This window comes from Trichophyton rubrum (assembly GCF_000151425.1).
Source record: "Trichophyton rubrum CBS 118892 genomic scaffold supercont2.11, whole genome shotgun sequence".
NCBI lineage: Eukaryota > Fungi > Ascomycota > Eurotiomycetes > Onygenales > Arthrodermataceae > Trichophyton > Trichophyton rubrum.
The window spans coordinates 538,986-561,266 of record NW_003456418.1 but is presented as its reverse complement, the minus strand read 5'-3'; the positions used below and the strand labels follow the sequence as shown (position 1 = coordinate 561,266).

Sequence of the window (22,281 nt, the reverse complement as noted above, 5' to 3'; positions counted from 1 at the left end):
ATACCGACACATTTTTACAATTTACTTCCCTCTCCTCACCCCTCCCTTCCACTCTAATACACTTCTTTTGGATTTGGACCCTTTTTGCATAGCGATTACGATCTTTCCACCCTTCTCAACACCCTGTTTACTTTATATATTTAATTTTCCAATGGGTATTTTTTTTTTATTTATTTCCTTTGTTCTTTTACGGCTCTCCTTTTTAGAATTTGTGATACCGACTCTGCTTTCCCCTTACTATTATTCTTCTCTCTGTATAACTAATTATTCACGTCCATCGTTTATCTCTCTTCCATTTGATCCATCTCTCCCTTTCACCTCCTTCGTCATCCATCACTTGACGACAGGCTAATGCTGGAATTGCTTGGGTCCTCTGAAGTTCATTGCCTCCCAAAGTAACTAGCCCATAACAGACAAGTAGTATTTGACATCACTCTCCAGGAGACGGGATACTCCTCCTATCTTAGCTCCATATACTTAGGACTTCCAAACTGCACGCACTATCCAGCCGTGCGCTGTTCCTCAAACACATCCCCTGCCCGTCTCTACTCCATATAATTTTTGAGATTGTTGTGTTGGATTGAGCGGCTCCTCACACTACACCTTGACCGGCGGCAAACAGGCAAACAAGGTTAAATTTACGATCAAGTGGGTCTTTGACGCCGATGACGTTTAATTTCTTTTTCATTTATTTCTATTTATTTATTCTTAAAATTTCTTCATTGTTGATAGTGACATAAGTATGACGTTCCTGGGCATGGGCTTACGAATCTGGTGATTCGCCTTAGATTCTAACTATAGTGGCCGTAGCTATCATTGCTGGCATGGAAAACATGGAATCAGAGATCTAGAGGTAACTAACTAGATAGTTATTAAAATATTAAAAAATTCTTGTGCTTGAATAAAAAGGTCAAAAATATTATGAAAGTAGAGCTGATATAAAGTACGAAGATATCTATGAAACTGTTTAAAATTCACGAAAAATTAAATTCCCAGCGCTATTTCTAGCTAGCCAGTGGCCGAAAAGGAATCACTTCTGTGACGACGCCAAAAATCCGCACGCTCATGCCATATCGAAGGCAGAAACCACCCGCCCCATTTTTCTAATACCGGCACCGAGAACTCCCATGAAATTTCATTGAGAAAATCCTCTCCCCAGATAATTAATTGTCCACGGTCATCAATGTCACATGCAAATGTACAGACATCTACTAAGAACGCAGCCACCATAGCAGGATCTGATCTTAGCAACACGTCTCGTAGTGATGGTGACGGTATGAGGTCGACGTACACATTATGTGGAACTTGGAGTTGCAGAGTCGTTGGTTGCAGTGATGGAGGAAGGGACGGACCCAGACTTGCGAGGGCGAGAAAATGTATTCGGGTATCCAGGGGTGTACCATCCACGACAAGGCTCAAGACTGGGTGAAAGAGCAAGTGTAGATAGCTGCGCATCCGGTTGATATCGTATGGAGAAAAGATGCATAATCGGTTAAGTGACCTGCTAAGCTCGTCTATGGAGCTGCTAGTGGGGTATGTAGTGTCAGGAGGCGCCTCAGGGACCCTGGGGAAGTATTTATTGGAGATGGAGTCGCTCATAGTTATAAGAGAGCTCGGTTCTCCTGAGCTGGAGTGTGAAGGGACGGTAACTGATAGCATCGAAGGGGAACTGCAGTTCGACCGTAGCCTTGACAACGACTCATTCTCCTTTCGAAGTTCCAAGTTTTCCAGTCGCAGATGCTCTATCACATCCGTCTGGTTTGAGATCCGTTCATTTTGTGCTCGCTCAAGGTTCCTGATATGTTCCTTTCGCCGCTGCCCTAGAGAACTGTTAATAATTTGCTTTCTTCGGAGCTGTTGGAAACTCACTAAATATCCGCTGAGCATTTCGGTTGTATTCTCGCCTTTTAGCATCTTTATCCCCAGCGCCTGTTTGAGACATGTTCCCTTCTTAGTTGTTTGTAAAGTTTGTACAAGCGTTCTAGCCGAGAAACTTCATTCCCCGGGCATCTAAGAGCAATAGGTGGATCATCCGCTATGATTGCCCTATATATAACCCAACCATGGCCCAGGGGGTTGAATGACTCTTCATCCTGTAATATACGTCCGAGCCTCGAAGTACAGCAAAGGGGGCTAGGTTGAGCCTCGAATAGAAGAGCATAGAAAGCAATAGCTATTGATAATAATGCATCAACAGTGAATTATCAGGTCCCTTTGTCAGCCCGATTCTTGAGCCACAGCCGTTGAAAATTCCCACTGCCCTGAATGGATCGATCGTCCACTCCGCTGAACCCTGATTGCTGTCCTCCATTCTCCCCCTTCGCCTCCTGCGGCATATATCTGTCTTAACAAGACGGGTCGTGGGGGCGCAGATGCAGGGAGAACCGCACATGAATCAACGAGCCGTTTAGCCGTCGGACGTTCGTCAACTAAGAGCAAAATCCTTAACTCCGTCCACCAGTGGGTTCGCTACCCTGGCATGGTTAACTAACTGTCCGTTGGATACATAGTTACGGACGAACTAAGTAGGCTGGATATTGCATGACCCACTACACAACAAGCCATCAATGGACATGGGCTCATGTATGCATGTATATGTATGCCCAGGAGTACATAATAACTTCTTACTCTCCGGTCATATTCGGCAACGGGGAAAGGTCACGCGTAATCCTCTATCTTGTTAGTTATTTCAGCCACAGTCAGGCTATATCTAGCTGCTTAGGTGATGTGCTGAAGGTCCCATTCTCAACATAGAACACAGTACGGCCCTATAAAATTGAGCACCAGAACTGTCAAGAAAGAAAATGTGATTGTTTTGATTGTACCGGTACTGGAGTCACAAGCGGCTGACGTGGCTGGGGGCAGCGTACATTCGAGGTATATGGAGTCCCTTGGCCTGCAGGAAACCATGTAACTAACTGTCAGAAAGGAGGATGATGATATTGAAGATCTATCGAATGTGCTAAAGCAAGGAGTAGCGAGATAAGATGACTAATACAAAAAACTGAGACTAACTTTTACTCAAGGCTGCATTGCGGCTCTAGTTCGAGATTACTACGTTTTTGCGAAGCCACAACCTTTTTATAACTATCTGTATCTTTACGAGATTGAAATTTATTTCTTTATTTTTTATACGTCAGTATTCTATTGTTGCGTCTCCTGAAAGAACATGAAGCTACTTGACAATTATTGATCGCTGTCTTCTTCGTTGCTGTCCTTCTTGCTGTCCTTATTGTCGTCTTTCTAGGGGGATCGAGAAGCCCCTAATATTACTGACCGTACTCTGGCAGACACTACAATACCTTCCACTCTAGAGGGCGCTGGTGAGTCGAATATCTTCCTGGTAAACAGGGCATAAAGGAGCTCAAAGCCGGATATTCTTCTACCAAGAGACATCAAAGCCAGCTTCGAAAGAAAAGGGCCTATCAATACCCATAGAATCTCGGTTGTTCTCAACTTGATCCACCCATCAATATAATCTGTCGAATCGAAGTTGTGCGTTCCATACCATTCTTTGGGTCCCCTAGAACAACTTCGCTCACTCTAAAAAATGGTTCAACTCACCCTCCTCAAGGAATTTGGCACCAGATGTGCTTCCTTCACGGTATCTACCTCGCTCTATCCAATAAGATGGCACTATACTTTCTTCTGCACACGGACATACCTAGAGGTACTAAATACCATCAGTTCCCAACCTTTTGCTAGCTAAATATTTGGTAGTCTTCGAGGGAAGAAACTGTCACAACTCGCGTGTTGTATTATGATAGTTGAATACACCCTCTCGTGGGTCTCAAGGTCTGTTTTATAGTTTTTGAACCGCGTCAATTCAAACAGGCTCTCATTATTAACCTCAGATTCAATGGATCGATACTACTTTTTGATGGTCTGTAGCTCTTGCTGCTCTTTAACTACAGGGGTGTACTTTTCCAAGACTCAAGCTCGGCATAGTACACTTTTTCTGAATGGGCTTTGGTCCGAAAGTCATTCCGTAAGCCCATTTGAAATCCGTCATAATGCTCAACGCCCGTTGTGGGTATTTCTATCTTGTTATCAAGGAGTTCTGATACGCAGGGATTGACGGATAAACCTGTCCTAACTGATATGGTACATACAACTATGGAATGGTTACTCCCCAGCTATACTTGTTTTCTCTTATCTATTATCCAACTATTTGAAATACTTAGTTTTTACCAGACTCTCTAGACGTGTATATTCGCTACAAGCATGTTGTACTTCCCCATTGACATGTGGACCCATAGCTATGCGGCTCAAACCTTCGCCATTTTAGCTTTCCTTTTCCCCACTTGATCGAGCTTAACATTATTTCGCAATAGCTAGAATTGACCTCATCGACTTTCATCGAGTATACAGTACGGTAAATGTGATATACATACATAGAGATTAGTATCGGCAAATCTACATGAATATCATATTCTTTCTCGCATACGGGGGTATTTGTCTCAGTATCCATAGGCTGGGTTTTAAAGATTGATACTTTAGTTATGTAAGCTAGGATGGCATGCCATCAACGTAACCACCTAGCTTTGTAGCTTGAATGCCATGCAGGGTCTTGAAAAAAGGTACGAAGTAAATTGGATGCTCTATTAAAAAACAAAAAAAATATCAAGGTGCACTAAATTCACCACATATTTATATTTCCCCCTTGATCAGAAAAATCATATTCAGTGGCCAACGCCCCGCGGATTAACCGTACTCCTCCGAAGGAAAATACCAACAAGAGAATCGAAAAGAAAGAAGCCCAGGTTCTAATAATATACACCAAGGTAATGGACTAGCGCAAGAAAATTGGCCACGCAAAGCGTAAAAGTTATTCTGGCTAAACGGTTTGAGCAGGGTGCCTGATAAGTCGAATATTCGCGGGCGACGTAATGCGCCTGTGACGATGCGATGAGGCGCTGATGGTTTGTCGCGAGGTACCCAGGGGGAATCATATGGCTACATACAGTAGATGCGTATGTATGTGGATTGTAGATCTTGGCTGAGTCGACGGCCAGTCTGACGTAGCGTTAAATGCAAGCCATGTAATTAAAAATGTGCAGCAAAATCGCTCGCTAATATGATGCAAAAAAGTGACCGTTCACAAATAAAACATCAAGAAGTGATAATGTCGAGTGGCTAAATGATTATGCGTTTCTCCCTGGCAAGTATATCTCGCAGGTCCTCAACCATGGCTCTTTGCGTTGACTTGCGAGAAAGCTTTGCAGGGAACAAAACGATAGCCTGCCTTAGCGCCAAAACACCCATGTCACCCCAGAAATTAACGATACGGGGTGCAGAATAGCGCAGCATGGCCGTAAGCACGACAAGATGCGTATCTTGCACTTCTGCGGGGGGCACGTTGACGATGTACGAAAGTGACTTCCAGAAATTGCTGTTGGGATAAGGGTTTTGGCGCGGACTTTTAGCAAAGTTTCGTAATGCTATAGCTGCGTATCCGGCTCCGAGGCCTGTCATGCGCTCCTCGTGGAGCTGGGCGCTTATGAAGGGACCGTTTTTCTCTTCTCGGAACCAGCCAATCGCTGCTTTTCCTTGGTCGGTCGATTGGTCTCCGTAGAAGCCCCAGAGCACAGGGCAGAGAAATCTGTATTTTGCCAGGAGAATGTCGATCATGGATTGGCCCTGGTAGCAAAAGGCATCCATGGAGAATATCTGGGCTGTAAGCACGCCTAGTGGTTCGGCGCATTTTGTAGTCACGCCTGCTTCGGCCATAAGCTGCGCGAGGATGGATTTTGCGAGGATGTTCAGCAGGTATACCCAGAGAGCTGGGACCTGTGGGTTTTCGGCATTTGCGATGTTCGGGGGAGGAAACGCGATGAATTGTCGTATATCTACGCTGGGTTCTGCTAGTTCCTGCGCCTTTCTCAAAATCGCCGCGATTTCCCTGGTCTACATAAGATTAAAAAAAAAAGAGAGAAAGAGAAAGAATTAGTCAGTAATCTCATTCGAGTGATTGCCTGTTAGGGAAAAGGCGAAATTCGGGGCGGTACTTACGGGTTTTTGATTTGCTATTTTATCATCTGCTACCAATTGGCCGACGCACTTTCGAATGGTTCGGCGCATGTCACCCATATGTTGCTTCAGGAGGGTGTTTGACTTAGTCTGGGCTCTCATGTAGGACCGGAACTCCTTCAGATGAGCATGTAGCTTCAGGTAGCGTTCATGCTCTTGGATTTCCTGCTGGTTCCGATGATTGATACCAAGAGCAGCCTGTTTGGTCGCCGCTTGTTGCTCTTTTGCCTCGGCTGCTTTCCGTTTTGCCTCCTCTTCTGCTTTGAGTCTCGATTCATCGTCCGCCTTCTTCTTCTCTTGCTCGGCCTTTTCCCGCTGGAGTCGCGCCTTCTCCTCCTCGGCGGCCTTCTTTACTTTCTCGGCTTCTTCGGCCTGTCTAGCTTTCTCTGCTTCCTTTGCTTTTCGCTCTGCTTCGAGCCTGGCAGCCTCTTCTCTCTGCTTTCGCTCTTTCTCCTCCTTTTCTTGCCTGATTTTCTCCTGTCGCCGTCTCTCAGCCTCCTCTTTCCGCCTGCGTTCTTCCTCTACAGCCTGCAGATGGAGTCGCAACGTCTCCTCTGCCTGTAGCCTTCTCTGGTCACGCTTTGCCGCCGCGGCATTGAGCGCGGTAGTGTGAACCTCTTCTCTCTCCCGATCTATCTGATCAAGCTTCTCGTAGAAAGTCCGGCTCTCGTAAGCTTTGACAAGTTTTAATTCTTCGCCATGTATGCGGACCTGTTCTAGATCCCTGGTCAAGTCCTGCAGAAGCTGTCTACTAGGGCTGTCAGGCGCACGATGAGCAAGAGTGTTCACTCGAACCATGATTTAGCTCGTTGCACTTAAATATCCAAATTCGATGACGCGTCTAGGGGGTGTCCAATTTGCCTTTTCCGTGGCGCTGAGCCGAACAATTCAAGCATACAGAGCAAAATGAGCCAGGGAACGTCGACAGTTAGCTGCTATAGGCGCAGTCTAAAACTGAGGTAGCTAATCGACGGAGGAGCAGCAATGGTGTAGTGTTAATGGACGCAATTGGACCTGTCCAGCACCGATGACGGGACTGAATTAAAGAGCGGCAGGAGAGAGCTATTTCCCAGAAGATGATACCAACCCCAGGTTCGAAAGGGATTCTCCCTCAAAAGAAGGGGATTGGTGAGGTGTTCTCCTTGCACGGCAGGGCTAGAAAATGGGGGGTTGCCGGCTTTTTATCGAAAACAGGGGAAGGAGGTCGAGAGGGCTATGACGAAACGATCCACGCAACAGGCAAAGGCAACCTCCGCTAAAAAGAAAGTTAGTAAAACACACACACATCCCACAGTTCCAATGGGGGTGAACCTACCGCCAACCGCTGTTCCGGCGTTTTCCTGGGGCCGCTGTTGGTTGTGTTGCCGCCGCCGTCTCGTCGAAGTTGAAGAGTTGAAGTTGGTGAAGTCCCGACACTTTGGCAGCGCAGGGAAAAAAGATAACCAAGCGTGACGATCAGATAACTAAGCAGGCCCCACAACTATTAACTAACTAATCAACACCTGATATCAACACAAAACAACAACACCGACAGCGACAGCGACACTGACAAGCGATACTGACAGCGACGATGACATCAACAACGACCGCGAGAGGAGGCCAACTGCATTGAGACGAAAAAGGGGTAAACTGTGATTAAACGCATAACCGTTCCAGTGGCTCGCCTTGAGGCGGGCAAACAGCGAAAAAAACGACACGCCAGCATCATTACATCACCAACCCGCGCTGTCTCAACGGCCGTCAGCCCGTCCAATGTCGTCCTGCCAGAGTAGATATAAAACGGCGTAGATTTCATCGTAGACGCTCTTCCTGCTCTCTTCTTCTCTTCTCTCTGCCACCCGCACTTCACCGTTTCCTCCTTGTCCCTTCGTTCCAAACCGTTGAACCTCAACCACCCTGTCACCAGCAACATCATCACCACCGACTCCTTACCCCTATAGTTACTACAAACAACCTCCCCCCTTCTACACCCACCTCTCCCGTCGAATCACCTCCTCCAAACCAGCCAGTAATCCGCTGTAATCTGCATTAATCAGCCTTTAATCAGCCCGCAGTCAGGCTCGCTGGCTCTGACGTTCTGTAAGTCTGCCGCTGCCCGCCAAGCCCTGCCCTTTGCCCCCCCAAGCCTAAACGGGAACAACAAAAACCTCCTAAAAACCGTCGCGCCGCCGCCGTCAACCTCGCTCCATCACCTCCATCAACCACCCTCTCTTCCTCTCTCTGCCCTCTCCCTCCCTCTCTCTCTTCTCTCTTCATTCTTCTTCCCATTTCCTGTCCTTGTTCATACCTCGTTGCTGTCGTTGGCCGCATCCGCATCCTGGCCGTCTCTCCTTTGCCTGTGTCTGCCGGCTTGTTAGCCTCTCCTTTTGTTGGTGTCTCGGACGGCCGTCCTCGTTCGCCTCCTGTCGCCTCCCCCACGCCCAACATCCACCCTCATTCAACTGGTGCTGCTATACAGCCTACGCACTCTCGTCTGCCCGAGATCAAGCGCCGGAGACGAGCTCAGCCCTTGTCCGAGCTCCCGTCGACCTCCTGGGGTGCAGCTTGCTACGCTGTGGTGGCCTCGTCGGAGCTCTCTCCACCAGCACCACCCACCACCCATCCAGCGTCAAGCCGCGGCAGATCATCAGCCAAGCAGCAAAGGCAATCCGCAGAAGAAGAGGAAGAAGACGACGAACGAAGAGAAGCTGAAAAGGCTGCTATTTGCTTCCTCCTCCTCCTCCTCCTCTTCTCCTCCGCCACCTGCTTCCTTCCCTGCCTCCTCAGCTTCTACGGCCCTTCGTCCTGTCCATTCCTTCCTAGAAGCTTTGCATATTTTGGCTCCGAGTCAACATAAACAAACGAGAGACACACAGCATACCAAAAAACAACTGCACACATCTTGGATCACATTCACAGAATACGGCATACTTGATACTTGTTTTACCTGCCCAACCCACGGAGACACCCTTTCTCTCAGTCCTCCGCCCTTTTTTTTTAACCCTTAGTAGTTTGAATCCCATCGCTTGTGATTTAAAAAAAAAAAAACTGTTGGCAGTACTCATTGCTCTTCAGTGGCATGGTCAACTTAATTCTAACTCATCTCACTTGACAGACAAACGCCAGGATCAGCTCACTTCTGTGGTGCTTTTGGTTGTCGAGTAGACTACCTTCTCTAGTCTCGTTACCACGTTACCGAACATAACTCAATTGGGACATTTGTGCCCTTTTTTTGGACTTTGTCAGTAGCACCGAAAAAAAGAAAAAGTTCCTGTCGTTATGGATTCCCAGGGTTCCCAGGGCAATTCTGGCCCTCCCAGGGCGAATGGCCGCCCCATCCACATTGCTCATCGACGCAGCCCCTCGGAAATGACCCCCTTAATTAGTACGTGGGCTATACATTCACTTCATAGGAGGAGACATCATCAGCTAACCCGTTTTGAATAGTGGAACAACTTGCTCTACAACAGCAAATTGAAGTTCTTCAGCAACACCAGCAGCAGATTGCCGCCCAGCAGCAGCAAAATCAGCAGTTCTTGAATATCGGCATGATACCCCAGCAACAGATGCAGCAGATGCAGCCCCTTGCTTATCCTCAAATGCAAGGCCAAGGTGTCATGCCCGTAGGTTTTCAATTCCCTCAAATGCAAGGCCAACAGCAGCTTGGAGTCCCCGGCCAGTCCTCTCATCGCCGTAATCAATCGGCCCTGCCAAATGTTGGCATGGGACCACCGCCCGCCCCATCTTCCGGGGCGTCTGGTTCTCAGTATGGCGAAAATGCACAGAGCCGTGGAGGCCAAGGCCGTGAAAACAACAACAATAGCAACAATAATAATAATAATAACAATAACAACCAATCTCGCAGGGGGGCTGTTCTTGCCGGAGGAAGCCACCATCGTCGGCACTCGCTCGCTTTGCCTGAAGCCAGAAGGGCCGCGGAATTGGCTCAGCAAAGGCAGACCGCCGGCGCCTTCAAGTTCCCCATCCCAGGAGGTGCCGGAGCTCCAGGTCCTTCTGGAGGTCAAGGTCAGGGTCAGGGTGACGCCAACGATGGCAATCCAGGAGATGTCGCTAGTTCTGCAGCACCGATGCCTTCACCTCTGGCAGCGGGACTTGGTGCTCAACGCTCTGGAAATATCCGTAATGCTCATCTACGCAGCCAGTCCATGGCTGTAGGTAATGCTCGCCAGTACCCCGGGAGAAATGCTCCCTCGTTCCAGTTCCCCCAAGGCGGTGAATCTTCCGGCTCACCTGGACCTGATTCTGGACGAAGAACCAGTCACGCCAGCCATGGACGCAGCGGCTCAAGAAACTTTGATAGCAACTGGCGCCAGCAGGGAGGCGCACCAAACACCGCCAGCAGCGGCAGTGGCAACCAGGATCCCCGAGCCAGCATTAGTGGCCTCTCTCCCCAGCCGCAGCAAAGCGGTAGCGGCTTCCAACCAGGTCACCGTTCCAGGGGATCTGTGAGCTCCATGTCCGCTTTCCAATTCCCCAACACCCAGCAGCTTTTCCAGCTTCCTCAGGGTCAAGTTGTCTTGCCTCAGATGTACCAGGGCCAACAACAGCAGTTACTTCACAATAATGCCCTTCAACTGGCACAGCTCCAAGCCTTGCAGAGCGGACAGCTCGGTTCCTTGCCACAGAACCTGCAATTGGTTGGTCAGCAGCAAGCCTCTCAGCCGCAACAGCAATCACAAACGCAGGCACAGCAGAATCGCAAAACTCTGTTCACTCCATACCTTGCTCAGACAATGCTTCCTGATCTCTTCGAGGAGGGTAAGCTGGTGACTGGCATCCTTCGCGTAAACAAGAAAAACCGTTCAGACGCATATGTTACCTGTTCTGATCTTGACGCTGATATCTTCATCTGCGGTAGCAAGGACAGAAATCGAGCACTCGAGGGTGATCTTGTTGCCGTCGAGCTCCTCGATGTTGATGAAGTCTGGAGCCAGAAGCGCGAAAAGGAAGAAAAGAAGAAGCGCAAGGATATTGATACCAGAAGCGGAAGCACGGCTGGTCTTGACCGAGGTGGCCGCTCCGACTCCAATGCTACTGCTGACATCCAGCAAATTGGCCCTGACGGTAGCATTCGCCGCAGAGGTAGTCTTCGCCAGCGTCCCACCCAGAAGAAGAATGATGACGTCGAAGTCGAAGGTCAGAGCTTGCTTCTTGTCGAAGAAGATGAGATCAGCGATGAGCACAAACCCTTGTACGCAGGTCATATCATTGCTGTCGTTGACCGTGCGGCCCACCAGATCTTCGCTGGCTCCTTGGGCCTTCTTCGACCCAGCAGCCAGGCAACCAAGGAAAAGCAGGAAGCCGAAAGACAGGCCAGAGACGGCTACTCCGGACGTCCTCAGCATGAGCGCCACCAGGAGCGACCAAAGATTGTTTGGTTCAAGCCCACCGACAAGCGTGTACCTTTGATCGCTATTCCAACCGAGCAGGCACCTCGTGACTTCGTTGACCGTCACGCAGACTACGCAAACACTATTTTCGTTGCTACTGTCAAACGATGGCCCATCACCTCGCTCCATCCATTTGGAACCCTTTGCGAGCAGCTTGGTCCAATGGGCAACCTGAAGGTTGAGATTGATGCCTTGCTCAGAGACAACAACTTCGCTGCCGAGGATTTCCCAGCTTCTGTTCTTGACAAGGTTGGATTCGAAGATTGGTCCGTTGGACAAGAGGATCCCCAGTCTCTTGCTTCCCGCACAGATTTCCGTGAATACAACGTTTTCACTATTGATCCCAATGGAGGCAAGGCAATGGACAATGCCTTCCATATCAGACGACTTGACGACAATACAGTAGAGATCGGTATTCATGTTGCTGATGTCGCTCGCTTTGTTGATCCTAGTGGTGCGGTTGAACGCGAGGCTAAGAAGCGTGTGTCCAGTGCCTTTTTGATGAATCGCATTGTGGATATGCTCCCGCCACACTTGGCCCAGAAAGTCATGGCTCTCTTGCCTGGAAACGATCGTCTCGCTGTGAGCGTCCTGCTCCAAGTTGTTGTTGAGTCTGGCAAGATTGTCGATCAGCCCTGGATTGGCAAGAGTATTGTCAATAGCAAAGGAAAGCTGAGTTATGCCGAGCTCGATAAAATCATCAAAGGGACTGGGCAAGTTGAAGTCGATGGTGTCTCTGTCAAGGACATTAAATTATTGGCTGTAAGTATCCACTGTCTATCATACTATTCAGGTAAACCAAGACGGCCTTACTAAATCCCTACTTTCATAGGATGTCTCTAACAAACTTCGCGATGCTCGTCTTGGACACCGTGCGGAAAAATTGCGCCCTCTCCGCCTCTTATACCAGCTTGATGACGAGAATGTTCCTGTCCAGCAGAACATATTTAATGCCTCCCCGGGTCGTGAAGCTATTGATGAGCTCACTTACATGGCTAATCATTATGTTGCGAGGAAGATCTTCGAGGCCTTCCCTGAGCATGCCCTTCTCCGTCGACAGGCTTCGCCCAACTTTAGACGACTAGGCACATTTGTCGAGCGCATGTCCAAACTTGGGTACAACATTGATCCTACTAGCAGTGGCACACTGCAGAACAGTCTTTTCAAGGTGGAAAATGATGACGTGCGGAAGGTATGAACCCAATCATCATTATTCATAACAACCACTATATTAACATGATTTTTCTAGAGTATGGAGACACTCTTGCTCAAGACCTTGAGCCGTGGAAAATATTACACCCCTCCAACTGTCCGGGAAGAGCACCGTTCTCACTACATGCTTAACTTGTCACTTTACACTCACTTCACTAATCCATCCCGTCGCTATGCCGACATTGTTGTCCACAGACAGCTAGAGGCAGCATTGGCAGGAACAACAGAGTGGCAAGATGAATTAGACTACAAGGCACTTAACTACCTTAACAGCAGGAAAGACTCTGCTCAAAATGCACAGGAGCAGAGTGTGCACTTTGAAGCGTGCCACGCTATGGAGAAGAAGAGAAAAGAAAGTGACGGCGACCTCATTGCCGAGGGTATCGTCCTCTGCGTATATGAGTCTGCCTTTGACGTTCTGATTCCCGAGTATGGCTGTGAGAAGCGTGTCCACTGTGACCAACTCCCTCTTAAGAAGGCAGAGTTCCGCAAGGATGACCGCGTCCTAGAGTTGTACTGGGAGAAGGGCGTTCCGTCCTCTACCTACATCCCCGAGGATGAGCGTCCCAAGTCAACTCTCAGTGGACGTGCCGCTAGCCAGGCTGCTGCCGCCCGTGAAGCGGAGGAAGCTCGAAAGAGAGAACAGGAGAGGGAAGAAGCCCAGCGAATCAGCACCGAGACCAACACTGTCTCTCCAAATGACGTTGATGCTTTGTTTGATGATGATGAGGATGCTCTCACTGACTCCTTCGCCGGAGTGTCTCTTAACTCCCCTGACCGTTCCACACAGAGCATGCCACCTTCTCCACGAAATGGTCCTGCACACCCACCTCACCGTACTCAATCCGACCCCAGAATTGCAACTACTGCGGGCGAGACTACCAATGACGAAGATGCCGAGGGTGGCGAAAATACTAAAAATACTCAGAATGCGGAGAATGGTGAGGATGGCGAGGATGGTGAAATTGTAGAATTGAGCCCGAAAGAGAAATATGGCCATCTTTTCGAATTGCGCGAAGAGGATGGAGAGTATATCCAGGATGTCAGGGAATTGGCCCGCGTTCCAATCATTCTCAAGATCGATCTCAGCAAGAGCCCACCGTAAGTTTTACTCTCTACTCTACTGCTTCTAATGATCTCATTATTAATAATCATTTATAGTTGCTTGACTATTCGATCTATGAACCCTTACGCTTTGTAAAAAAAAAAAAAAAAGAATACGATCATTGGGTCGACCTCAAGTACTGGATCGGATTTCAATTCCACCATTGCTGTCGGTTGAAAACACTCTTATCAAAATATAATGACATTGGCAGTGGCTTCCACTGTCAATCAAATCGTTGCCAGGACGTTCAATACTATCTTTACTTATCCAAGATGAATTCCGCTCATTAACAGCAATCGATCTGTTTTTCTTCAGTGTGATTTGAATCACACATGTCGCTCTTTCACTCCATCATCGGTATCGGATACTCATTGCGGGCGTTAGCTGCTTTTGTTCTTTTTATCTTTTTATGGTATCTAGTCATGATACATCATCCCCTTATCGTGCCTGGAAAGGTGTTCCTGAATCTGGAGCAGAACGCACTTCGACTTGAACTATATAATGAAAGGGAGGAATAGGTGAAGTCCCTTTGCGCCAGTACCCCTCGATTTTCAGGACGATTACCCACCCCATCTACAAAACCTCTCGCCAAAAAAATATAAGTTATACGCATTTGCTCCTGCATTTTTACCAGTTTGGCCACAAGGGAGTGTGTGTGTTGTGTTGGCAACAAGCTGTTTATCTAATATGGTGTCTTTTTGTCCTTATCAATTTGTTACATTGTGACCTTGTTCTTACCATTATTATCGTTAAACCCCAGGCTTGTTATCAATACTGCGACTTAATGTTTACATAGTCAGTCAGTCCTAATACAAAAATAGTCACTCGTTAACTCAGCTCTTTTGTAAAACACGTCGATTAAAGAACCGCCTAGGTACTAATTTAGTTGATTGATTATCGTGGATTTTTTTTTTTTTGGACTGCGGCAGCACAATACAGCCAAGTAGCCAAATAACGCAATTGCATCCTCCAACCGTAATATGCCGGACCAGTCCATCCCAACCCATCATTATCATAATCGTAAGTAAAAACCAATTGCTCTCGTTAAATATGCATGCATGTCTCAATGCAGGGAAGGGAGAAAAAGAGGGATGAAACAAACTAGCTGCAGAAACACCATCAATTACAACCTCCTAAGACCCGTCCGGGGCTTCGGTCTGACCGTTAGATTACTCAAGGTATGTTGGTGTTGCGGTTTCCTAGCCAGGGGAAGGGGCGCAAGGCTGCTTCGAACAGACAGTTTATCGTCCATTGAAAACGAGGCTTCGACTTTACTTGTCAGGAAAGGTGCTGGACCACCGGCCTGCTTCATGTTTGTCTCCTTGGTGGTCATGGTGGCCGTAGCGACACTTATGATTGGGCTGAGCGGTTTCGCATTCGCGTAATTGCCACCGTCTGACCCGGCGGAGCTTCGCTTCCTCTCAGCCGCTGTCTTCGCAGGAGCCAAGACGCTGACTGGGGCCATATTAATGCATGACCGCTTCGCTGTCGAATCGGAGAGTTTAGGAGCTTTTCGGCGCGGTTGGAGAAGGAGTGATTGATCATTTAAAGACGGGATGCGGTGTTGGTGTTGATGTTTTGAATTTGACCTGTTTCTGCTTATGGTAGCTGCGAAGTCGGGGCTGTTGGCTGCTACGTTCTTCTCCGAGGCTGTCATACCACTGAACTCTGGCGGCTGGTTTGCGTCCCCTTCGTCGTCGGAGGAATCATTTACCAGAACGAGCTCTGGTTCCTCTGCCACAGAGAGGACGGATAAGGGGCGTTCCCAAGGACGCTACGTGGGCTGCGGACAGGCATTATGACAGGCGAACTTGAAAGTGTTGGATCATTCTCCTTTGATGCTGAATTTTCTGAATCCGAGTCCGCGTCTGCATCTGAATCTGAGTCCTCAGTTGGCTGATTCACTTGGTGTTCCGACGCGGGTTGTTGTTCTTCCAGCAATGGTGGGGTTGATTGCTGTTTTCGTTTCATGATGACTGTCTGCACTGGCACGTCTCTATTCGAGCTGCTTTGCTCTTCACCAGTTGAACTGGCAGTAACGTCGTCATCTCTTTTGGCTTCATTCACTTGGTCTTTCATTTCTGCTGGAATAGGAGCATGGATAGAGGTCATCAGCTTCGCTTGCCGAGCGAATGACTCGTAGTTTTCCTGCAGCAAAGCACCGGCAGTGGCGTTTAGTGCTGAATCAGGGTTTGGATGTATCAAAAGACACGATATCGTCTAGAGCTAGCCATTAGCACATTCTCAATCCGTCAAGAGTAAAAGACACTTACGATCAGGATATCATTCAGTGTAAGCTTTGGATCCCAGTCTCTCTTTAGCGTGTCCACACAGACGGCACCAGTTGATTCCTCGACATTTGGGTGCCATATTCGTGTTTTGAAAAACGCCTTGGGCGGGCTTGAGGGGTAGTCTTCCGGCAGACGAAGCTGCAGACGCCAAAGTCCCTGCGAGTAAGGTGTCCCCGATGGCCCGGTAAGCAGCACGGTGAGCTGCGTCAAACTATCTGGGCCAGCGGGGTTGGAGCTGGGAAAGCAGTAGTATGGCGGGAGGCCCTGGTGATGGAGCGAGGCATGCTCCCTAGCTAAACGCTTCAAGTTGGAAGCCTAGAGAGGCTGTTAGCCATGCCGCGTGCTTGACATCATCATCATCAAGGGGTCATACCATCTTGCCGTCTCGGCTGTGACAAGCGTGCCGGGTAGTCTGTGTGCGTCCAGCTAGCTGGCTTCTTCCACGAACACAGCAGCGGAGGGGAGCAAATATCCTGCGGCGTCTTCGTACCACGCAGCAGTCGCTACTCTTCGTGCCGGTATCCTCCTCTTGCTTGTCTCAAGTTGCTGGCGGCGCGGATGTTTGCTGTTTGTCGGCGGCAGTGTCGTCGTCGTTGTTGTTGTTGTTGTTGTTGTTTTGGTTGATCTTCGTCGAACTTCGTCATGTTTGTTTTGATGCGAGGTTGGGGGGCGACGGGCGCTAGGCCCAAAAGGGTTAAATAGTCACGAAAACGGCGCCGCGACTTGTTGATTTCGCGTTTCTCGCCGGCTTCAAGCTTGCAGCGACCGAACAACATCACGCCTGGCGCTGAAGAACGGCCGCGCATGGCGGGCGGACGGGTTGCCGGGGGCAGCGAGGGACCCCTGGCGCGCTGTGAGAGTGCCCCTCCTGTCAACAGCTGGCGGCAGGGCATTGATAAGAGGCATCCCAAGGCCGATGAACGCTGGTGGCTTGTTTGTTGATGTAAGCATCGAAGTATAAAGGCTAACGTATCTTTATATTCTAGCAACAACTACGGAGCATATATCACAATAATATTAAAGGCAGTCGAAAAGGCTCATGAAGGGATCGAAATTAAAGAGCCCACGACCGAATGAATGGCAACATCACAACAATATTTTGTTCCAGAAAAAAAAAAAAACATTCCATTTCTGAGGCCACCCAACCGCGGGAAAGGGCCCAACGCCGAGTAAAGTAAACATGCGTGGTATATTAAATTAAAGGAAAATAGTACAGAAAAAGGGTCTACATTGATGGATGGAAGAAGTAACAACAAGAATAACGGAAGGTCAATTGTCCTGATTATTCCCGTTTCTTAGGACCGATTAAGGCTTAATGTCATCCAGAGAAACAGGGAACCCTCCCATGGCAGAAGAATGAATGCATTTTAAAGGAAAGCAGCAACGACGGCAGCACCACCGATAACACCGGCAATGGCTGGGCCGGCGGTGGCAGCAAGGCCAGTCGAGGTGGAGGTACTGGTCATGGAAGAGGATGGGCCAGAGCCGGTTCGGGTGCTGGTCTCAGCAGTGCTGGTAGAGTTGTGTGGCATAGTGGAAGAGCCAGTGCCAGTTCCAGGCATGCCAGTTGGGCTGCCGCCAGTTGGGTATGGGGCAGGGGCAGTGGTCATGACCATGCTGCTGGTGAATGGGAGGATGGACATCTTCCCTTCGACAGACTGAAGGAAGATACGTTAGCAGCTGGAAATTGCACAAGATACAGACATGGACATACCTCAGACTTGGCCATGGCAACGGTGGCCAGGGCAAGGATGGAAACAGCGGAGAAACGCATTTTGATGTGTGGTTTTTCTTGTTGAGCTGAACTCGGACGATGAATGAATGGATGTCTTGGAAGTTCGAGATTTGGTATGTGCTCGAGTACAGCTGTTGTTGGCAAGTCGTGGATGAGAGATATATATGGGAAAAGGAGAGAGGAAGAAAGGAGAAACAAGACAGAGAAGGGATGGGGAATATTTATAAGGTGGACACGGCAACGAAAAAAAAAAAAAGAAAAGACCGATGGCTAGACAACGAAGCACAAAGGTTCCCCTGTGATTCGTAATTTTGCCTTGCTTGAGTGGCGCATTTCAAAGTCGATCTTCCTCTGGTTTCACCTGCGGCTCGCTGGATAATATATTGCGAAGTGGACCAGGGGCAGGCTCCACGGACAGCCAATATGGACTCATCAGTCTTGTTTCTTTTTCCAGAATCCGCTGGTTGACCGGCCATCCGGCGCATTTCCTGTTGGGCGGTTGACAGTTTGAACGCTTAAACCGCCCGTCTGCCACGAAAGCAAGTTGGTCGACCGCCTTGGTCTTGGATACACAAGGTACGGAGAAAAGAACGGGAAAGTGTCGCAACTTGTCCAGCCACCAAGCAAACACGACAACTCCTCCTCCCACGGCTGGGTACGGACTTGCCTGCCGCAGCATATTAAGACGAAGAGGTTGGATGTTGAGGTCCCCCCCTTGTCTTTGTCACGGCATCAACTGCGCCTTGTCATGCATCTAGCCAGCCCAACCACCCTGTCGTGTTATCTATTCTCCATACGGAAGAGCAAGCGATCTTACTAGCCAAAGCAAAAGCTTAGGGGGGAAACGCATTCGTCAGCTCCAGCCATAAATATAGAAACAGGCCAATCATGCATCCCTTCCAACCAGAATCCCACAACAGCGCAAAAGGTCTCACCTTGCAACGGCGAAGAGAGAAAGGGAGGAAGGACCGAGCAAAAGAAAACGGAAAATTTCGTCCTTAGACGCAGACTGGTTAATTTACAGAAAATGGAGCTTTGCGGTTCGAATTCTCGCCCTGCCGGCGCGGGTCTGGCGTGAACAATAAATGACCGGGAAAATATGGAACCAGTCTGCCTTCTCGCCTGTGGTCTGAGACGTTCCATCGCACCAACACTAGCCAGCCCTTACGCTACTAACTCAAGCCTTTCGCCTCGAAAACGATGAGAGGAAAGAATTTGAGGGAAAGACAAGCTCGACTGGTCGCTAACGGAGAACAGAGTACATACGGGCTATCCTGGATCCTTGGAAAAAGAAGCCAATCGAAGACGGACGTTTCTACTTTCTTCTGGAGCTTTCGTGTTAGCTAATTCGATGTTCCTGCGTCTTCTTGGCCTTTCAGCTTTCCATCTTGTGCTGCTTCGTACGGAGTACTCCATACGGATATCTCTTCGATATTATTCATTATGGAGCCTGATAAATGCGTTACATCGTTATATGTTGATTGGGCTTCTTCAACAGCTCGGTCTTGACTATGGAGAAGTTGCCCAAGTGCCAAATTGCTTAATATGCTTCTCTCCCCTTTTGGTGCGCATGAGGAACATATGGCTGACAGGGCTCTTGCACATCCCCGTCGTTAATTAATGCTCACAGACTTATTATATTCGGGGCATCCAGGTCCCCCAGTATTGGCTACGGTCAGGCTGGCAGCAGAGCAGCATCAGTTTCACCATCGCCACGCATAAAATCCTCGGGGGGATGGATGTGTGAGGGAGTATATATGCCTATCATAATATTATCTGACTCCGGCTCATTCCCTATATATAGTAATACTGGCCATGGCTCTCTGGGCAAAACAGCGTCAATTCTCTGGGTTATCCGTAGTTTCGCCGTTTAAGTACCGTTTCGGAGGAGACGCTACTGAGTCAATACTGCTATCTTACAGAGAGCGGGACGATATTTCGAGCAAGTTCCAGCTGCCAAGATTGCATATCCATCCATCTCCCCCCGTTTGAGGTTGGGGCAGCAGCTTGCCTGCATATGCGGAGATACTTCCATATCAACGCAAATTGCAACCAGCCACTCCAATCTCGACCCTCGACGGAAATGGCTCTGCACTTCAATTACGCATGGCCACGGCATTACGTCAAATGACCACTAATCATAGTTTTGGAGTGCACGGAGTCTACTCCGATGGAGTATGCCATCTCTGATTCTGTTGATATGTGATGATAAACACACTCGATATTCGTCCAGCCACAGATACACATGCAACATCTACTGCTTCAAGTCAGCAGATACGCCTTTCTCACGAATCCAGTCCGCAAACTCCCTTCGCTTGGCCTAGAAAAGAGAATCCAGACAAATTAGCAAAACGTAGCCCGCAGAACGACGTATACACTCATCCCGTCCACAGCCGAGTGTCAGCTCCTGGCAGAACAAACCCTGATATCAAGAAATCCCATCCGTTCTTCTAGTCCTTTAAACGGGTTTTCCGCACCGCCTCGCTTCTCTATCTCGCCTGCCCAAGAACTCCAGCTAATCGGCCGTAGCTTCTCAGATCCCATAACCAATCCTGCCATCACCATTATCACCGACACAAGCGTCTCGAGCGTGATATCCGCCGGGAGAGAATGGAGGCTGCCGTATAATGTCGAATGTTCATGTGTAGAGTAACCCCTAGTAGTAAGCTATAGTTAGCTATCCCGCATAAGTACACGATTATATCCTGCGGTTTAAATTAGGGGATGCAAGGTCGGTTCTCTCACACGTACGCATGGGCGAGGAGAAGCAGGCCGAAGCCTACTATTAGGCGAGATAAGCTCATTATCTGCGGCAGAGCTATATGTTGCGCTTTGGTATCTTGTTGACGTTTGTTGCTGGTGGTTACGATATTAACACTGCGAGTTGTTATGGCTGACGCTTCGAAGGATGAGCTTGGTGGATGTTTGTCCTGTTTGCATCATATTTTTTTAGCTTCGATAAATTTGCTGCCCGATAAGCGTCAGCAAGTTGATTCTAACGTTCTACAAGATGAATTCAAACTACTCCATGGCATGAGAGGCAGCAAATCTACTGGTCGAGTCATTTGAATTTTCATTAACGTCAATAAACATAAGCAGGAATATCTAGCATTTTCAGTACTATGCGTGCTTTCGACAAAGGGAATATTCGGCGTCCTAGAGCCAAAAGTTCATGATCCCCGCCTGCTCTTCATCAGCTGTTTCATAACATGTTAAAACGCGAGGTTACTCGACGTGGTATTTTTTTTTTACCATTTTTTTTTGTTGGTTGTTTTAACTTAAAGCTTTTGCATGGCAGCCTGGAGTTTGAGTGAGTTAGCTTCTGCCGAGCGGGTTTATAGAAGAAGGGCAAATTAAAACTCACAACATCGGTGGACTGGACGTGGTCCTCGAAGCCCTCAATCTCCTCCTGCAGGTCGGAGAGGGAGATCTTCTCATCCTCGATGACAAGGTTGATCTGGAGCTTCTTGATACCGAAGCCAACGGGGACAAGTTTGGAGCCAGACCATACGAGACCATCCTTCTCAATGGATCGTACGTGAGCCTCAAGCTCGGTCAAGTTGGTCTCATCATCTAATAAGAAGAAGTGGGGTCAGTATATGGGAAACAAGTAGAGTAGAGGACCGTATCAGACATACCCCATGGCTTGACGTCAAGGGTGACGATGGACTTGGCAATTGGCTTGGGCTTGCTGGCCTTCTTAGCTCTGTAGGCAGCAAGGTTACGCTCTCGCTCAGCAACAACCTCTGGGTCCTCGTCTTCACTGTCGAAGAGGTCGATATCATCTTCATCTTCAGCAGCTGGGGCCTCTTCCTTGGTGTTTATTGGCAGCTCGCTGTTCTCTGGGCCATAGGCAGTATATTCCTTGGAAGCATCTCCTGGAAGAGTAGCAAACTCCGATTCAAAGGAGGCAGCGTGCTTGTACCAACGGGCAACGTGTGGGTATTTGCTGGCGTCTGGCTCGCTCTTGAAGGCCTTGAAAGTGACAACATCAGCCTGAGTTGGCTCGTATCTGCAACTTACATTAGCATTGGCCATTCATCTCGAGCACAGATAGACAATGGCATGAACGAAGATCAAAAGAAAAAAGGACAGCGCAACGCAACAGAGAAGATGTTCCTTTTTATAACTTTTTTTTTTTTTTTTTTTTTCAGAAACGTCACAAGGACAATTGTGTTTTAGTCACTCGGCGGTGTCTTAAGCCGCCTCATCAACACGGACCAACTTGCTTTCATCATAAAAAGAGGTGTTTTGGGGGAATTTGGTACTTGATACCAGGGAAATAAAAAGGTCGGTTGAGCTGTGATGGCTTACCCCTCAACATAGGTCCTTCGCGAGAAGAACGAGTCGGCGACTGTACAAGATGATTAGCCTCCAGCAGACAGAGCTAGGTGGCGAAGAGGCACTCACTGGCAAGGCCAGAGTCGGTAGAGAAGTCGGCGAAACCCATGGTCCAGTGAATTGAGGGAGCGTCGAAGGGCTTTGCGAGTGTGTCTTTCTTGCGTGGATGGTTTTTGA

The 22,281-nt window shown here is 48.6% G+C and overlaps 8 protein-coding genes across 10 annotated transcripts; 1 reads left to right on the top strand and 7 right to left on the bottom strand.

Moving 5' to 3' along the window:
- Window positions 1-893: 893 nt before the first annotated feature.
- Window positions 894-2,863, bottom strand: TERG_07957 (uncharacterized protein). The gene has a single exon (XM_047748856.1). The coding sequence runs from the start codon at window positions 1,912-1,914 to the stop codon at window positions 1,009-1,011; it is 906 nt and encodes a 301-aa protein (XP_047604847.1). The 5' UTR covers window positions 1,915-2,863; the 3' UTR covers window positions 894-1,008.
- Window positions 2,864-3,101: 238 nt separating this feature from the next.
- On the bottom strand, window positions 3,102-6,828 carry TERG_08968 (uncharacterized protein; the record flags this gene model as incomplete). The annotated part of the gene is made up of 2 exons (XM_003231609.2): window positions 3,102-5,907; window positions 6,013-6,828. 2 exons carry the CDS (start codon window positions 6,826-6,828, stop codon window positions 5,137-5,139), a joined length of 1,587 nt encoding a protein of 528 aa, XP_003231657.1. The 3' UTR covers window positions 3,102-5,136.
- A 2,460-nt stretch (window positions 6,829-9,288) lies between these two features.
- On the top strand, window positions 9,289-13,833 carry TERG_07953 (uncharacterized protein; the record flags this gene model as incomplete). 3 transcript variants are annotated; one of them, XM_047748855.1, is made up of 5 exons in its annotated part: window positions 9,289-9,394; window positions 9,457-12,182; window positions 12,253-12,612; window positions 12,670-13,733; window positions 13,794-13,833. In XM_047748855.1, the coding sequence occupies 5 exons, from the start codon at window positions 9,289-9,291 to the stop codon at window positions 13,831-13,833; spliced, it is 4,296 nt and encodes a 1,431-aa protein (XP_047604846.1). The 3 variants fall into 3 exon arrangements, with proteins under 3 accessions (XP_047604846.1, XP_047607425.1, XP_047607426.1); XM_047750512.1 differs by lacking the exon at window positions 13,794-13,833 and having other exon boundaries at window positions 12,670-13,737; XM_047750513.1 differs by lacking the exons at window positions 12,670-13,733; window positions 13,794-13,833 and having other exon boundaries at window positions 12,253-12,618.
- A 1,027-nt stretch (window positions 13,834-14,860) lies between these two features.
- TERG_08966 (uncharacterized protein) lies at window positions 14,861-16,404 on the bottom strand (the record flags this gene model as incomplete). Its single annotated transcript, XM_047749024.1, has 4 exons — window positions 14,861-15,471; window positions 15,549-15,957; window positions 16,011-16,343; window positions 16,402-16,404. 4 exons carry the CDS (start codon window positions 16,402-16,404, stop codon window positions 14,861-14,863), a joined length of 1,356 nt encoding a protein of 451 aa, XP_047604845.1.
- Window positions 16,405-16,531: 127 nt separating this feature from the next.
- TERG_08965 (uncharacterized protein) lies at window positions 16,532-16,921 on the bottom strand (the record flags this gene model as incomplete). The annotated part of the gene is made up of 1 exon (XM_003231604.1): window positions 16,532-16,921. The coding sequence occupies one exon, from the start codon at window positions 16,919-16,921 to the stop codon at window positions 16,532-16,534; it is 390 nt and encodes a 129-aa protein (XP_003231652.1).
- A 474-nt stretch (window positions 16,922-17,395) lies between these two features.
- Window positions 17,396-17,802, bottom strand: TERG_08964 (uncharacterized protein; the record flags this gene model as incomplete). Its single annotated transcript, XM_003231603.1, has 2 exons — window positions 17,396-17,686; window positions 17,743-17,802. 2 exons carry the CDS (start codon window positions 17,800-17,802, stop codon window positions 17,396-17,398), a joined length of 351 nt encoding a protein of 116 aa, XP_003231651.1.
- A 2,215-nt stretch (window positions 17,803-20,017) lies between these two features.
- TERG_07951 (uncharacterized protein) lies at window positions 20,018-20,567 on the bottom strand (the record flags this gene model as incomplete). The annotated part of the gene is made up of 3 exons (XM_003231602.1): window positions 20,018-20,083; window positions 20,185-20,419; window positions 20,515-20,567. 3 exons carry the CDS (start codon window positions 20,565-20,567, stop codon window positions 20,018-20,020), a joined length of 354 nt encoding a protein of 117 aa, XP_003231650.1.
- Window positions 20,568-21,041: 474 nt separating this feature from the next.
- Window positions 21,042-22,213, bottom strand: TERG_07950 (uncharacterized protein; the record flags this gene model as incomplete). Its single annotated transcript, XM_003231601.1, has 5 exons — window positions 21,042-21,062; window positions 21,128-21,336; window positions 21,402-21,775; window positions 22,078-22,117; window positions 22,174-22,213. 5 exons carry the CDS (start codon window positions 22,211-22,213, stop codon window positions 21,042-21,044), a joined length of 684 nt encoding a protein of 227 aa, XP_003231649.1.
- Between the last annotated feature and the right edge of the window lie 68 nt (window positions 22,214-22,281).